This window comes from Marmota marmota, unplaced genomic scaffold, assembly GCF_001458135.2.
Source record: "Marmota marmota marmota unplaced genomic scaffold, marMar, whole genome shotgun sequence".
Classification (NCBI taxonomy): Eukaryota; Metazoa; Chordata; class Mammalia; order Rodentia; family Sciuridae; genus Marmota; species Marmota marmota.
The window spans coordinates 941,094-955,340 of NW_026000102.1; the positions used below are offsets into that span (position 1 = coordinate 941,094).

The 14,247-nt window shown below is 60.9% G+C and overlaps 1 protein-coding gene across 1 annotated transcript in view; it reads right to left on the minus strand.

The window, feature by feature from the left end:
- Positions 1 to 8,129: 8,129 nt before the first annotated feature.
- The window catches only part of Disp3 (dispatched RND transporter family member 3), a 44,440-nt gene continuing 38,322 nt past the window's right edge, over positions 8,130 to 14,247 (minus strand). The window contains exons 15-22 of the mRNA XM_015501350.2: positions 13,764 to 13,894; positions 13,520 to 13,692; positions 12,588 to 12,714; positions 11,989 to 12,134; positions 10,904 to 11,063; positions 10,347 to 10,460; positions 9,804 to 9,970; positions 8,130 to 9,346 (exon numbers count right to left, since the gene is read on the minus strand). Of these exons, the coding sequence (XP_015356836.1) occupies positions 8,984 to 9,346; positions 9,804 to 9,970; positions 10,347 to 10,460; positions 10,904 to 11,063; positions 11,989 to 12,134; positions 12,588 to 12,714; positions 13,520 to 13,692; positions 13,764 to 13,894 (1,381 nt within the window). The 3' untranslated portion in view covers positions 8,130 to 8,983. The remainder of the gene's footprint in view (positions 9,347 to 9,803; positions 9,971 to 10,346; positions 10,461 to 10,903; positions 11,064 to 11,988; positions 12,135 to 12,587; positions 12,715 to 13,519; positions 13,693 to 13,763; positions 13,895 to 14,247) is intronic.

Below are 14,247 nucleotides of genomic sequence, written 5' to 3' on the forward strand. Positions count from 1 at the left end.
CACTAGGCACGAGGGATGCTCTTCTCACACCCTTCCTTCTCTTGGGTTATGACCACGTCTGTCCCTAGGATCTGGTGGAGGTGAAGCAGAGTTCAGAATGACCAGCCTGCGATTCTGCCTCCACACCCCAGGCTAGAACGCGCCCGAGAAAAGCATCAGCCAAGGAGCGCCAGGTGCCTCTGGGCTCTCCACCCCCAGAGCACGGGCGGTGGGGCTCCTGGGGGCTCCCACACTCACGGCCAGCTTAAAATCTACAGGGGGAAAAGTGGCAGGGAAAAGAGCCAGCTCCTCCCCTCTGTTCTCACCTCTCACTTTTCCTCCATATTTTAAGTGAGTCAGGTGCGAGACACCAGCTGCTATGTGCAGGGTGCAGGTAAGATCAAGGCTCAGGCCGAGGCTTCGATAGATAGGTGCAGTGAGCTCAAGGTCGCACAGGATGCCCTCTACAGATGCCCTGGACTGTGATCCATTCATCGCAGGATCCAGCGCCCAGTTCCTCTTCCCACACGCTGAGATTTTCCATGACATGGCTGCTCCTCTGTGAGATCCATCTCTGTGTGTGTCTATTTCTCTGCTTCTTCATCTCTGTGTGTCTCTGCGTGTCCTATGCCTCTCTCCTCTGTCTGCCTCTCTCTCTCTCTCTCTCCCCCCCCCCGTGCCCCCGCCCCCCCGTCTTGCACTCTCCTGTTCTCCCGCCAGGTCTCCGGCATCCTCTTTATCCTATCTCTGGATGTCCCTCTCTGCCCCTTCTCCCTGACTTCCTCTGCTCTGACATGCCCTTGGAGTAAAGACCTCTGAATTCAGAACATCCAAAATGGCTGGTGCAGAATAAAATGAGGCTCCTGGGTTCTCCTGAGATGGAGCCAAAGTTCTCATGGCCCCTTTAGAAGCAGCAGGCAAGATGGGCAGTGCGTTGTGCTCCGCGGGATGAGAGCGGCCAGGCTGTGTCCACAGAATCACCCGCCTTCCACTCTGCCATCCTGAGCTGGGCTCAAGGGAGCTCTTGGCTGGGTCAAGGGCTAAAGGACTCAAAGCTTAGGTCAAGGAGGGGGCACGGGTGGGTTCCCTTGGGCTGGAGAGTTGGGGGCCAGGCCGGCCTGGTGGACCCCGAGGGTGTGGCGCTCACTCTGGGGCCCTGGGCACATTAGAGATTCTCGACATGTTTTTAGAGGATTCCGGGTACCACCTGCAGGACTGGGATGGGGACTGCTGGTCTCAAGGTTAAGTGCCCCGCCAGCCATCAAAGCTGCCTACAGGTCATGCAGGAAGTGGCCTCAGAATCCGCCACAGCGGCAGGAGTCTCCCCTGGCACGCCCGGCCCCTTGGCCTGAGGATGGTCCCCGTCAGCACTTTCTCTCTCTCTGCAGATCAATAGGGCCCTTGGACATGACCTCGAGTTCAATTATGGCTTCAATTATGGAATAAAGAGGCTGTTACTACACACCTCCCTCTGTTAGGAGCCCTGCACTGGGGCTGGCAGAGCCCAGTCCTTCGGGAAATCATTAGCCACTAATTTGAAATCAATTTAAAGTGCATTTGCTTAATGGCACGAGCATTGTGAATTATCTATAAATTGTTGATTTCGTCAAACGTCCCACCAGGTTTTCATTATACAAATTGCATTTTGGGTTGGCTAATGTGAGTGTCCTTCCTCTTCTTGCCCTGTCACCTGCTTTTTCTAGAACACAGCTTTGCTCCTTCTTGTGGCCTGAGCTTGCGATCTGCAGCCGAAGTCCTCTCTGTTGAAGGGGGGATGCCGGGCACAGCCTGTGTCCCCGTGACCCACCTCTGCATCAGTGACAGGTTGGGGAGGAGGATGCAGCACCGCAGGGGCCTGGAGGAGGTGACCGCCTCTGAGATGGCTCTGCATGGCTCAGAGTGGGAGTGACTGTGCCCCTCTCTGGGTCACTGCCTCTGTCTTCAGGAGACAGGAGCATTGTCTGCCAGAGACGAGGTTTCCTGGGGCCAGCGAGCTCCGAGAGGCTGAGGGCTGTCCTGGGAACCAGGCTGTTGGCATAAGTGACAGCCTTGCCCTGTGGACTAGGCACCTGCAGATAGGAGGTGGCATCAGGTGGGTCCTGTGGACAGCTGGAGTTCATTACACTCTTCAAGAACTTCTGTTCTGTGCCTGGCACGAGGCTAGACACTGATCTCTCATTTAAAGATCTGCCCTCAAAAATGTGCACACGGATAAGTCACTGCTTGTTTTATGGGGTCCTCACATTGTCCCCCTCTCTGGGCCAAGCACTTTGTTGAATCCTCCCTGGAACATGGAGTGAGATTTACCACTGGACACTCAACAGGTAAAGTAACCACGAGGGGTTGGTTTTTTATAAAATGAGAAAACCAACCACAAAAATAAGACAAAACAAAAACCCATCATTAATCTACTCCCTGTACCACCACCCAATCCCTAACATTTAACCTAAACCTAACCCTAACCCAAACCCTAACCCTAACCCCTCCTGCTGCCCTGAGCTTGGGGTCAGACTCTGCATGGACCGGCAGGCTGCCCTTGGAGCTGTATTTTCTTCCACCCTGGCCTCGGGCTTTGAGGATCCAAAGTCCTCCTGTCCCACCTTCAGGCCCAGATAGTTACAAGGCAGAATGTTTGCACAGGATGATGCGGATGGCGCAGGCCACAGGACAAGTTGACGGTGACGGCACGGTGGCCCGAGCTGCACACAAGAAGAAACATCCCTTGGAGTCATGCCCTGGGCCAGAGGAACATCACTGACTTTAGCTCAGCCCAGAAAATCAGTGAGAAGCTTGCATCTCCCTCTGTCTGGGGAGCAGCCTGGTCCCTGGCTCAGGGCTGTGTGCCCCCAGCTGAAGCCTGGCCCGCATGTCACCGTCACCAGTCCATAGTCCCATCTGCAGTACTGAGGGCACAGTTCAGCCCACAACAGGGCCCTGCGCACCTCCGTGCATCACCTCGGACGTTGTGAACAAGCCCAGGCAGCCTGCTGGATGGTGAGGGACACGTGGCCCTGGGACCCCCGTTCCCCAGCCTGACAGCCAGCCAAGCCCCCTGAAATGGGGACATCCACTAACTCACGGCTGGCCGCAGACGCATGAGGGAGCCCTGCTGGGGTCAGAGCAACTTCCCAGAGGAGCCCATCTGAATTTGTGGCCCAGGGAATCCTGAGGTAAACACACGGCTGCTGTTTTAAGCCATTAGATTTGAAGTGGTTTGTTAGGCAGCAGGAAATAATTGATACCCATGGCTCAGAGATTAAGTGGGCCGCGCAGGTCACACAGCTCTGGGGGAGCTCAGGAATGGATGGGCTGGTGGCCACACGCAGGGCAGGATGTGCCTGTGGCAGCAAGTATTCACCTGGAGTCCCTTAAGGGCGGGGAGGCAGGTGGGAGGCCAGAGCGGGACAGAGGCTGCATGCAGTGCGTCCCCGTCAGCACCCTACTGAGCACCTTTCCTCCCTTCAACGCCTCCATCTGCCACCTGAAAAATGGGGATGGTGTCACTACAGCTGTATGTCGGGGACTGGGACACACAGCTTTTGCCGTCATGGTCCGCATGTCCACCATGCCCCCAACGAGGGGAGAGAGCCCGGCAGCTGGTCATAAAAATACAGCGCCCAGGGAGGACAAAGTGCTGTGTGGTCCCAGCCCAGGGAGGCTGACCCAGACTTTGGGTGACCACAAAGGCTCCTGGAGAAAGCTGGGTCTTTAAGGATGAGGAGGAGTCACACGGTGCAGTGGGCACAAGAGAAGTGCACCAAGCTGGGCCGTGACCTGTGCGAAGGCAGAGCCACAACACCGCGCCTGGCAGCAGCTGAGGAGTTTGGTCCTACAGAAGCCTGAGGTGCAAGTGGAGGCTGTGACCTGAGATGGAAATGGGGACGGGTCAGTGAGACCCAACTGGCCTCCATGGCTGTGTGAACCTTTAACTTCATTCTGGAGGTGATGGGTGGTGCACCAGTCAGCTACGGCTGCGACAGTGCTGCGTTACAACTATCCCCAAGCACAGTGGCTTCAAACAACAGTCACTGATTGTCAACTGGGAGTGGGCTGATTTATGATGGACCAGCTGGACTTACTTAGAGACCCATGGTTCCCTGGGTCTCTCTGCTTCCTGGAATCAGTGGGCTGCGGGGGCATGTTCCTCCCCTGGAGGTGCAGAAGCACAGAGGGCCATTCCCCTTGGCCAGGTATATTGCAAACCTTCCCTTGCTTCACTTTTGCCACCTCCTAGTGGATGACAAAGATCCCGTGGCCATTCTCACCAGCCGTGGGACAAGGCAGCTTGCTCCGCCCCCAGTCAGGGAAGGGGTGTGAAGGAGGAATAATTCCTGCTTACTGAAGTGATTTGCAGCTCCAAGCACGTGCTCCCCTGCAGTGACAGAGGGTGTGGCAGGCATCGCTGTGGCCGTGGCCTGGGCAAACGGGATCTCATTAAAACACAAAGCTCATGCCCGGCGGGTGTTATTCTATTAAAAGGCTGAGCAGACAGATGAAAATAGACCATGTGACTTGCCCAACCAAATGGCATATGGAGGTGGAGCCAGAATGTCCCTGAGCAGAGCAGAGGGACTGGTACTGGGGCTGCCCCTCCATGTGTCCCTGCTGCCTGCTCACCTACACGGGGGCCAGGGAGCAGCATCCGGCAATGCCACCCCCCCCACCACCCCAAGGGCTCATGGGGACTCTGGCTCCAGAGCAGACAGCCCTGTCGCTGCTCATGGGCAGGAAGTGGCACTGGCCAGCAGCTCCTGGGACAATGCCTTCACCTGGCGCTGGCCGGTGCCTGCTGGTGGGTGTGGGTGCGCCTCCTCTCCTCCCTCCCTCTCTCCTTCTCCCTCCTCCCTGGGCCAGTGAGCTCTCTAAGGGGCAGTGACAGCCACCTCTCTCCCCTGCTTCCAAACAATCATCTAGATGACAAGTTCCTGCAGTCACGAAGCCTGAGCGGGCAGATCTATAACCAAAGCCCCCGCCTCCCGCACGCCGCCGTTGCGCTGCCCCACAGGGAGCCCCCCTTCCGTTTCCTCGTATTTCCCTCTGAATCACTTCTCTATCAGCACGTGGAAGTGAAGGCAGGTCCTCGGCCGCCCGATTCTTTATGCACGTGAACCAGCATATTTCACAGTTTGGGGACCTTCCTCCCCATCGACACATCTCAGCAATTCTCCCACACCGGCCGTAGGAAGTCCCCAGCTCTTCCTTCGCAGCCAGAGCGTCCAGCTGTCCGGGTGGACTGGCTCTAATCCACTTCATGGGCCCTCGTGCTGATGGATGTTGGGGCTCCAGTCCCCAACATCCTGGCAGGTTTTTGAGGGGAACTTCGACACATGGGCAGTGTAAGGTTATCTGCAGGACAGATTCTTGAATGGGGACTGTGTGGTGTGACTTTGAGTCACCGCAGGTCACCCTCCCTGCCTGCCACGTACGCGCCACTGGCAGTCTCCCAGCTGCACGCCGAGCTTCGGTCCTTCCCGGTTGGACAGGCAGGAGATGGGCTTCTGTTTTCAAAACCCCTTCTCCGTAGCCCTGTTCCCCTTGGGATAAAGCCCCGCTTCCCTGGGAGGATGTGGGAGTGGGTACGTCCCTTCTCAAGGCTCACTGTCCACTCGGGAGGGGGACAGGGACACCAGGGACACAGCTCATCTCTGGCTTCAGCCCCCTCAGCAGTGAAACAGGGCAAAGGGACTCCTGGAGCACACTGAAGAGTCACAGGGCCAGCGGGGTAGGTGCCCCATAGAAGCTGCCCGTCCCCCGCCATGACCTGTCCCCCAGGTGAGGGGCCTGCTCCCCTTGGCTTCCCTCCTGCCCCTGGCCCTCCCTGTGCAGGGCTCCGGCACTTGGCAGGCTGTATGCCCGCACCTTGCAGACGCCAGGCTGGTTGCTGTGCGAGTGGATGAGGAGGGGCTCATGATGCTCGGGAGAGCTCATCAAGATCACAGCCCGCGTTGGCGGCCCAGGAAGGTCGGGCTCTTTTCATGGGAGTTAGTGCCTCGGGGACCCTGTGGTGCCAACAGTCACAAACAAGATGAGGGGATTTATTTGTAGGAAAGTAGGCAGCCAGCTGGGCGGCTGGAGTTCCCTAGAGAGCCCACGTCCTCCCCAGCCTTGTCCCGGGCCCTGCACTGGGAAGGAGACCATCGCCAGCTGGGAGTGGGATCGGGACGGACTGGTCACTACCCGGAGCCTGGAGGGGCGAGGACAGGCGAATCAGGAGGGGAAGCAGATCTGCGTTGAGGGCCCATCCCAGAAGTCAGCGAGCCGTGAGCACAGCCCTACGACCTCGGGGGAGTCACAGTGACACAGGGTCTGGTCTCCTTCATCCTGACCCGCCTGCCCCGCCCCTGGCACTCTAGAAGGGTAGAGGCCGAGGGGAAGAAAGAGGAGCTGTTACTTAAAAGTGGGCCAGGTGGGTGCAGAGAAGCACACCTGGAATCCCAGCTACCAGGAGGCCGAGGAGGATCACCAGTTCAAGGCCAGCCTGGGCAACTTAAAGAAACTGTCCCCTGGGGAAAAACAAAAGGCTGGTGGTGCAGGGACTGAGGCTCAATGGTAGATGTCCCCGGATTCAATCTCCATCACACACACACACACACACACACACACACGAGTAAATGGGCCCAGTGGGGACTCTGAAAGGATGTCATGTGGGCAGCATGAAAATGTAATGCAAATGACCCATGTCCACATTAAAACTAGGTTCTTGGGAAGGGCCAGTGTCCAGCTGTGGGAGACACTGGTCTTCTAAGCACCTTTTGGGGCATCCGGTCAATGTGCCAACCCCGTCCCTCCCCAACTGGTCTCAAGATGCACCGATCCCCACAGCGTGGTCATCTGGAAGGTGACCGTCTCTGCAAGCGTGGCCCTGACACAGGGGCTGCCAGAGGTCCTGGGTCAGAGCCCAGCCTGAACCGTGAGCAGCCCCTTTGGGGCCTTGTGCTCCAGGTGAGACCCTCCCCCTCCGCCCCAGCATTCTTGGCTGAGACCTCCAGCTGGACAGACACCAGAGCGTGAAGCCCTGTAGACACGCAGGGCCTCCCTCCAGGTTCCAAGGACAGGCCTCTGACCTCCCTGTAGACATCACCGGCCTTGTGACAAGTGTGATGAGAAGCTGTGCACACCCTGGGGACAGGCTGGCTGGGCTCGACCGGAGCTTGTCATTCACGACCCAGGCAGGGGGTCTCTCAGGGCCTTGGTGTCCCAGTGTGTAAAATGGGCACAACCAGGACCCACCCGCCAAAGCCAACAAATGAGCCACAAGCCCTGTTACAAACGCACTGTCCCCGAGAGTCACGTTGGAGGCCTGACCCTGGTACCTGTGATGTGAGCTTATCACAAACAGGGTCTTTGATCAAGTGGAGTCATCAGGGTGGGCCAGGCCAGTGTGACAGGTGTCCTTACAGAGGGAACAGGATGGAACAGACACGGAGAGAAAGGGTGGCCCTGGGAAGGCAGGCGGGGACTAGTGACCACCTGCAAGTGTGGGCACCACAGAGGCCGGCAACCAGCAGAAGCTGGCGGGGCCCACCCTCCCTGGGCCCCCAGAAGGCCCCCTGTCGACACCGTGATTCTGGATGAGCCTCCTCACCGTGGGGACCAGCTCTGCTTCAAGCCACAGGTTGGTGCTGCCGTGACGGCCACGGGACTCAGCCCAGCCCAGAAACGCGCTGCTGGTGTCACCTGCCAGCCAGTGCTGCTAGCTGCTGTCTCTTCGCCATGGGTGGCGGCTCTGAAGGCCCGACACTCCCTCGTCTAGCACCGAGCACTGGGCCGCCAGGTGGGGCACAGAGATGTCCAAGGATCTTGCACCCTCAGCCCCCCAGTTACGCTGGTGGTGACCAGGGGAGCTGGCCTGGGGACCACCCTGGGCTTCCTCTCACCACTGGGATCAATGGATCAGCTCAGTGTACCCCCAGCTTCATAAAGCCCAGGGGACACCGACTCCAGGAAAAGGCCCGTGTGCCACTCCACCAGGCGTTGGAAAGTGCTCGGACCCTCCCCAGTGTGGGTCCTGGTGGGCCCAGGAGGACAAACAGCCCAGAGCCCCTCTTGCCACAGTGGAGGCCCCAGAGCGCTCTGACTTGTTCCCAGGAGGGCACGACACCCTCCACCCACCCTGGTCTCTGTCCAGGTCCGGGGTGGCACTGAACCTGGCTGGCTGCATGGGAACACTGTTATTTCAATTTGAACAATATCATGCAGTCAGCGAGGCTTAAAATGCTCGTGTTAATAGCGGCTCCATCTCACTTTAATAGAACCATCTGCCAAGAGGCAGCGCAGGCACGGCCAGCTCCTCCCACTGAGGCCACCCACCAAAACATCCACTCTTGGTGCCAAGTTGGGGAGATGGGCTTGGACTTGGGGGAGTCTGTGCTGGGCCCACAGCCCCAGAGGGGAGTCTTAGAGAAGCCAAGAGGCCAGGGCTGGGGTAGAACATGCACAACCAGGCCAGGTCCCTCTGTCCTCAATGGCAAGGACCACAGGGTCATCTAGCACTGGCCCCATAGAGCTGTGAGGAGGGGAGGCCAGGGGAGTGGAACCCATGCTCCTCCTGCAAGGCTCAGGGAGGCCCCGGGAGGCAGCCCTGGCTCTGCCCTGACCAGCCACAGGGCAGCCGCTTTGCCTCTGGGCCTCTCAGCTCCACATTGTAGAAAGGGGGCCACAAGCAGCCCCGGGAGGCTGTGAGCACTGAGGCAGTGTGAGGGACACTCTAGAAACAGCCTGGCCCATGGTGACCAGGCCCGGGAAGAGGGTTGGCCCCTGCCATGCAGCACAGCCCAGAGCCGGCTGCATTGGCTGGGTGCAGTGGTGGCCAGCTTCGTCCTCGGCTTGGGCTCTGGCAGGGCTAAAGGCAGTGTGGTCCACACCGTGTGGACATCTGCTTGGCCAGGCCGGGGACTGGAAGTATCTGGAGCGAGGCTGGGGGACAAGGAGCCTCTGGGGTCACAGAGTGCAGTTGGTCCCCATGGGCCAGGGCAAGGTGCTCAAGTCAGGCACAGGTGCAGGGCTATAGGGCAGCCCCGCTGGGCAGAGGGATCTTATAGCCACTGCGTAGGAGCACAAGGCAGGTGCCCAGCCCCAGGGCCCCTGCCAACAGGACAGCACCCAGGGCCTTGAGGAAGGAAGTCCTGGTCCGGGTGAAGGAGCCGGGGGCCATGATGCCCAGCAAGGCGGTGCTGACGGTGAGCGTGTACAGGATGGACACGCCCGTGTTGAGCGCCACGATCTTGCCGAATTTGGCGAAGGGGGCGATGATGCAGAAGAAAAGGGGCACAGTGGCGATGACCGTGGTGAGGGCGCTGGACACGATGGCGACGCCCACGTGCCGCACGGCCTCCAACGTCCGCCACTGGCGCTGCGAGCGGGCATCCTGGGGCAGCAGAGTGAGAGGTTGGGCCGAGCACCTGCTGGGGACCTGCCCCACCGCCTGTGAGGGGGTCCCAGCAGCAGGGCATCCTGGGCACCGGGGCACTCAAGGTGGCTGGGGCACCAGGACAGTAAGGTTGGCAGACTAGGTCCTGGGCAGTGGGCACTGGATTGCAATCTTTCCTCTTTTGACCCAAAGTAGTGGATGCACAATGGGGTTAGTTTTACGTACGAATGTCTTCACACCACATAATCCCAGACTGGGGGAAAACAAACCCAAAAACTATCACCAGGCCCACGGTCCTGGCTCCCAGTGCCCAGGGCAAAGGGCCACAGGCAGGGTGTGGCCTTGAGGTCCTGGCTGCATGCCCTGCCCTCCCTGCTCCCAGGCTCAGGGCTGCCAGCTGTGCTGGGGCCTCTGGGCACCACGGTGGGGAGGAGGAGGGCAATAGGCTGCTCACCTCAGCCTGGTGGGGGGGCAGGTTCTCTCCGGCCAGCAGGTAGCCCTCCACCAGATGGACGCAGTAATCCACGGAGGAGCCCACCAGGATGGACAGGGAGATGGCTTCCACCGCGCCCATCTCCCAGCCACTCCAGTACATGATGGTCACCACCAGGCACACGATGCCTGTGATGGGGGCAGCAAGGCAGGCAGCTGGGACCTGCCCTGCCCACATGGCCCTGGAGGACCCTCAGGGAATAGGGAAGTCTCGGGTGACAGGTGGACAAAGCCAGGGTCACAGGGGGACACCAGAGGGTGCAGGTACAGCAACATGTCCCTAAGCCAAATGCTACCACAGGGGACACCTGGCTCCTCTTGGGCACAGACTTGGGGGAGACAGTCCCATGAGCCACCAAGGAGAGGGTCTTCTGTTTGGGCCGGGGGGATCGTGAAGCCATCACTGGGGACACATGACTGAGGCTCAGAGTAGCTTGCTGGCTTCAGGCCACCAGGGAGACCCTGCCTGCTCGGGTTCCTGCGGGCTGGGCCCGTGGCCACCTACCCAGGATGCTCAGGAGCACGGGCAGCAGCAGCAGGATGTGGGTGGTGAACACGGCCACCGCAGCCACGCAGATGAGCAGGGACAGGGCCAGGCCATACAGGGCGCTCTGCACCCCTGGAGGTCAGGAAAAGGGCCTCAGTGGCCGTGTGGCGAGGGGCAGACGGCCCACCACTCCCTGCCCCGAATTTCCTAAGCCTGTGACCTTCCCGAGCTGAGGTGACAGTGGCCTGCCACAGGTGGGAACTGCTCTGGAGTCCATGAGCTCACGCTGCCAGGTCTCAGCACAGGCCTGGCCCCTAGAGAGGGCTCACAACTGACAGCTGCCAGTGGACAGGACTGCTGCGTTGTAGATGGCCAATAAGACCAGACAATGGGGCCAGATCCCCCAAGCAGGAGGGGACCACGCTCTGGCCTGAGGTCAGCAGCCCAGCACCAGCTCATCTGTTCTGCCAGGACCCTGGGCCTGGCTGAGGACGGCAAGACTGTGGCTTGGACAGGACATGTGTCCCACTGCCCAGGGTGGCCCCTGAAGCCCCTGCCCGGGGGCCTGCCCGCACCTATGATCTCCATGAAGATCTGCTTCCAGTGCTCGCAGGTCTGGAAGCCGCGGCGCAGGGCCGAGCCCTCCGGGAAGCTCTGCAGCTGCTGCCGGAGGAAGCCCTCCCAGCGCAGGTAGTCGGAGTGGGTCTGGAAGGAGGACTTGCCCTTGTACGTGGTCTGTGGGGACACGGCTCGTGGGACAGCGGCGGGGCCCGCTCACCCCTCCCAGAGGTGGCCGCCGTGCTCAGTGGCCACCGGAGTGTGTCGTGTAGGGGTGAACGATGGACAGCCTGGTCCCAAGTGAGTTCCCACCAGCCGCAGGACATGGCAACATGTCCCCGCCCCTTCCTCCAGGACCACCTTCTCTGGAGGAGCCTTTGCCGTGAGGCCCCTGCACGCGCTGCTCCCTCTTCCCTCGGCCATGCAAGGGCCTGACTCCCCGGGGAAGCCTTCCCTGATGCCCACGATGGGCCTCCTTGGGCTCCCAAGTCCCCACGGTTCCCATCGCAGCCGCGTCACGGTCCGGCAGGCTGCTGGTCTCCGGGCTGGGCTGAGTCTGTGGGGGCCAGCAGTGGCCAGCTGAGGGGCGCGCCCAGGGTGGTGAGTAAAGAAGGAAAGAAAGGGCCCCCTGCTCTGGAACTTCCCTGTCACCTCACGACCCAGTCATGACCCAGGCCTGCTCACTGCACGAACCAGGCTGCGCTGTGTGTGTGTGTGTGTGTGTACGTACAAGAACCTCCGCGGGCAGAGCCACACGACGTCCCAGGGGAAAGAAGCAGGGAGACATGGGTGGCTGGTCCCCTGGCCTCTACGCTCTTTGTGGGCCACGTGGAGGGTAAAACACCTGGCTGTGGCCCTGACCTTGGCCTCCCACCGTGGCAGAGGGAACACAAGGGAAGTGTGTCCAGTGCGCTCAGCAAGTGACAGGACCCTGGCTGGTGAGCAGGGAGGGCGGAGAGCTGCTGCAGCCCGGGGGCAGAGGAGGCTCTGAGTGGGACAAGGCACCTGTACCCACGGCATGTGACCTCCGGCCAGGGCCCTGGTCAGAGGCAGCCCTGCTCCAGGCCGCGGTCTGCGGGGCCCAGCAGGGCACCAGGCTCACCGACTCGAAGGCCATGGAGATCCACTGCACGCGGCCCTCCTTGACACCCACTGCCCCGTGGGACAGCTGACCCGGCAGCAGGTTGGGCTCGGGCAACTCCCGGCACTCGGGGTGCAGCATTTGCAGGAAGGAGGAGATGCTGTAGCCTGCGGGAGGAGAGGGGAGCTGGGGCCGAGGAGCCGCCCAGGACGCCAGCACCGTCCGCAGGCTCCCAGAGTGGCTGCGACCACACCAGTGCCTTTAGAACTCCTGTGACACACACCTGCCACTGGAGTGGAAAATGACATCTCAGGTTCTCAGGGACAGCCACGCATGACCTCTGCCAGGCAGGTTCTGTCCTGCCACACACTCAGACAGACATACAGACACACACACAGACAGACACACAGATACAGACACACACACACAGACACAGTCACACACACAGAGACATAGATACTGACACACACAAACACACACATGAAGCCGCACATGCTCCCAGCCACATAGACTGTGCTCATCTGCAAAGCACACAAAGGCCCGCGCCCGCCCGAGAGTCCCCGTGGACACACTCACACAGACGCGTCTGCAGAGGCCTCCGGGCTGCTCCGCCCACCCACCTGAGGGCAGGCACTGGGCCCCGCCCGGCTTCACCAGCTCCGGGTTGCCCGCGATGGTTTTGCAGAGGCGACACAGGTGCCCAATTTCCTTGAAGAGGTCAAAGCTGCTGTCGTAGACGACGCTGCCCTTTCCCAAAGAGACACAGTGGCCGGGCCGCTCAGTGAGATGGAGACTGGGCCCTGACTCTCCCGTCCCCCCCCCCCCCGCTGCCACTGTCTCTGTAAGGTGGCAACCCTCTGCAGGTCACCTGTTGTCCCCACTGACTGGCTCTGTCCTGCCCCTCCAGCACCTCTGCGAAGCCACTGCCCACCCTGGAGCGGCCTGGACTCCACGCTCCCCTCTGTGTCCTGCTCTTCCTGCTGCGTGCCCAGCCCCTGGCCAGCTCTGCCCTGCTGGGGACACCTGAGCCAGCAGACGAGCCTCCTGCCTACTTGGCCACAGCTTTGTTCCTGACCTCTCACTGACTGTGACTCCTAAGGCCAGCGCGTCCCCAGGCCTTTCCACACCATCAGCACTTGAGGCGCAGCCCCGTCCCTCCCCCAGCTTGACCAGTGCCTCCCAAAGCTTCAAGCCCAGAGCAGGGTGTGCACATGAGTGAAGGGCAGGGACAGCGTGGCTCAGGGAGCAGACACAGGTGGCCAGAGCTCACCGCTGGGCTGGCAGGGCAGGGCTGCCCTCTCCCCAGGAGGCTCCCAGCTTCCCTCACCTCCACTCCAGCCCCCACAGACACAGGCAGCCAGCCCAACTCCAAAAAGTGTGCCTAGATTTTTGGGTGACCCCAAATCTGCCCTGCGGGGTTCCCTGGGGGTCCATCTGGGGTGGTGAAGCCCCTGAGGAGCCAGGAGGGAGTAGGGCTAGAGGCCCAGGGCTGGTGCTCCTCTGCTAGCCTGTCGGGGGCCCTGTGGCACCTGCCCAGAGCGGGCCCACCTACCGGGTCTCCAATGACATGGTTGTCCACCTGCCGGGTGCGGTTGAGGCCAATGATGCCAAAGACCACGAAGACCATGGCCCCTGTGTCCACCAGAGGCCGCACTGCCGGCTTCCCGCAGCCCGTGTTCACGCAGGGGTTGAAGCCGAAGGTGGCCGAGAGGCGGGCCTTGGGCACTGTGGAAGGGTGGGTGCTGTAAGGGAGGGTGGGCCCGAGCTCCCAAGCCCCCTTGAGTCCCCACAAGTACCTCTCTCACTAGGCACGTAGAAGAAGCCCTTGGTGGGCCCATCGGGGCTGGCGCTGAGCAGGCAGCCGGGAGGTGCACCACACACGCGCCCGTGGAAGGGGGGCTTGTGGGACTGGGCAAAGTACAGCTTCCTGTGGAGGCAAGGGAGGCCAGGGCTGAGGCTGGGAAGGCCAGGAGGACCTGGGGAGGCAAGGCACGCACGGCCATGCCAAGGAGCCAGGAGGCTGCAGGGGACAGGCCTGGGCTCAGGTAGATAGAGCCATGCCCAGGGCCGGCGGAGAGGCCTGTTCTAGCCCTGGCCCTGGTCAAGGCCGAGCTCCCCATGGTGGTGTGAGCAGAGTGGCAGCAGCTTCAGACTGTCCAGCAGGGAGCTAAGGGCTCAGGAGGGGCGGGGGCCAGCTGAGTGCCCCTGCTCAGCAGCCCCAGGTCACCTCAACCTGCAGAGCTGGGAGCCTCAGGTCCCAGGTGAAGTGTGGTTCCATGG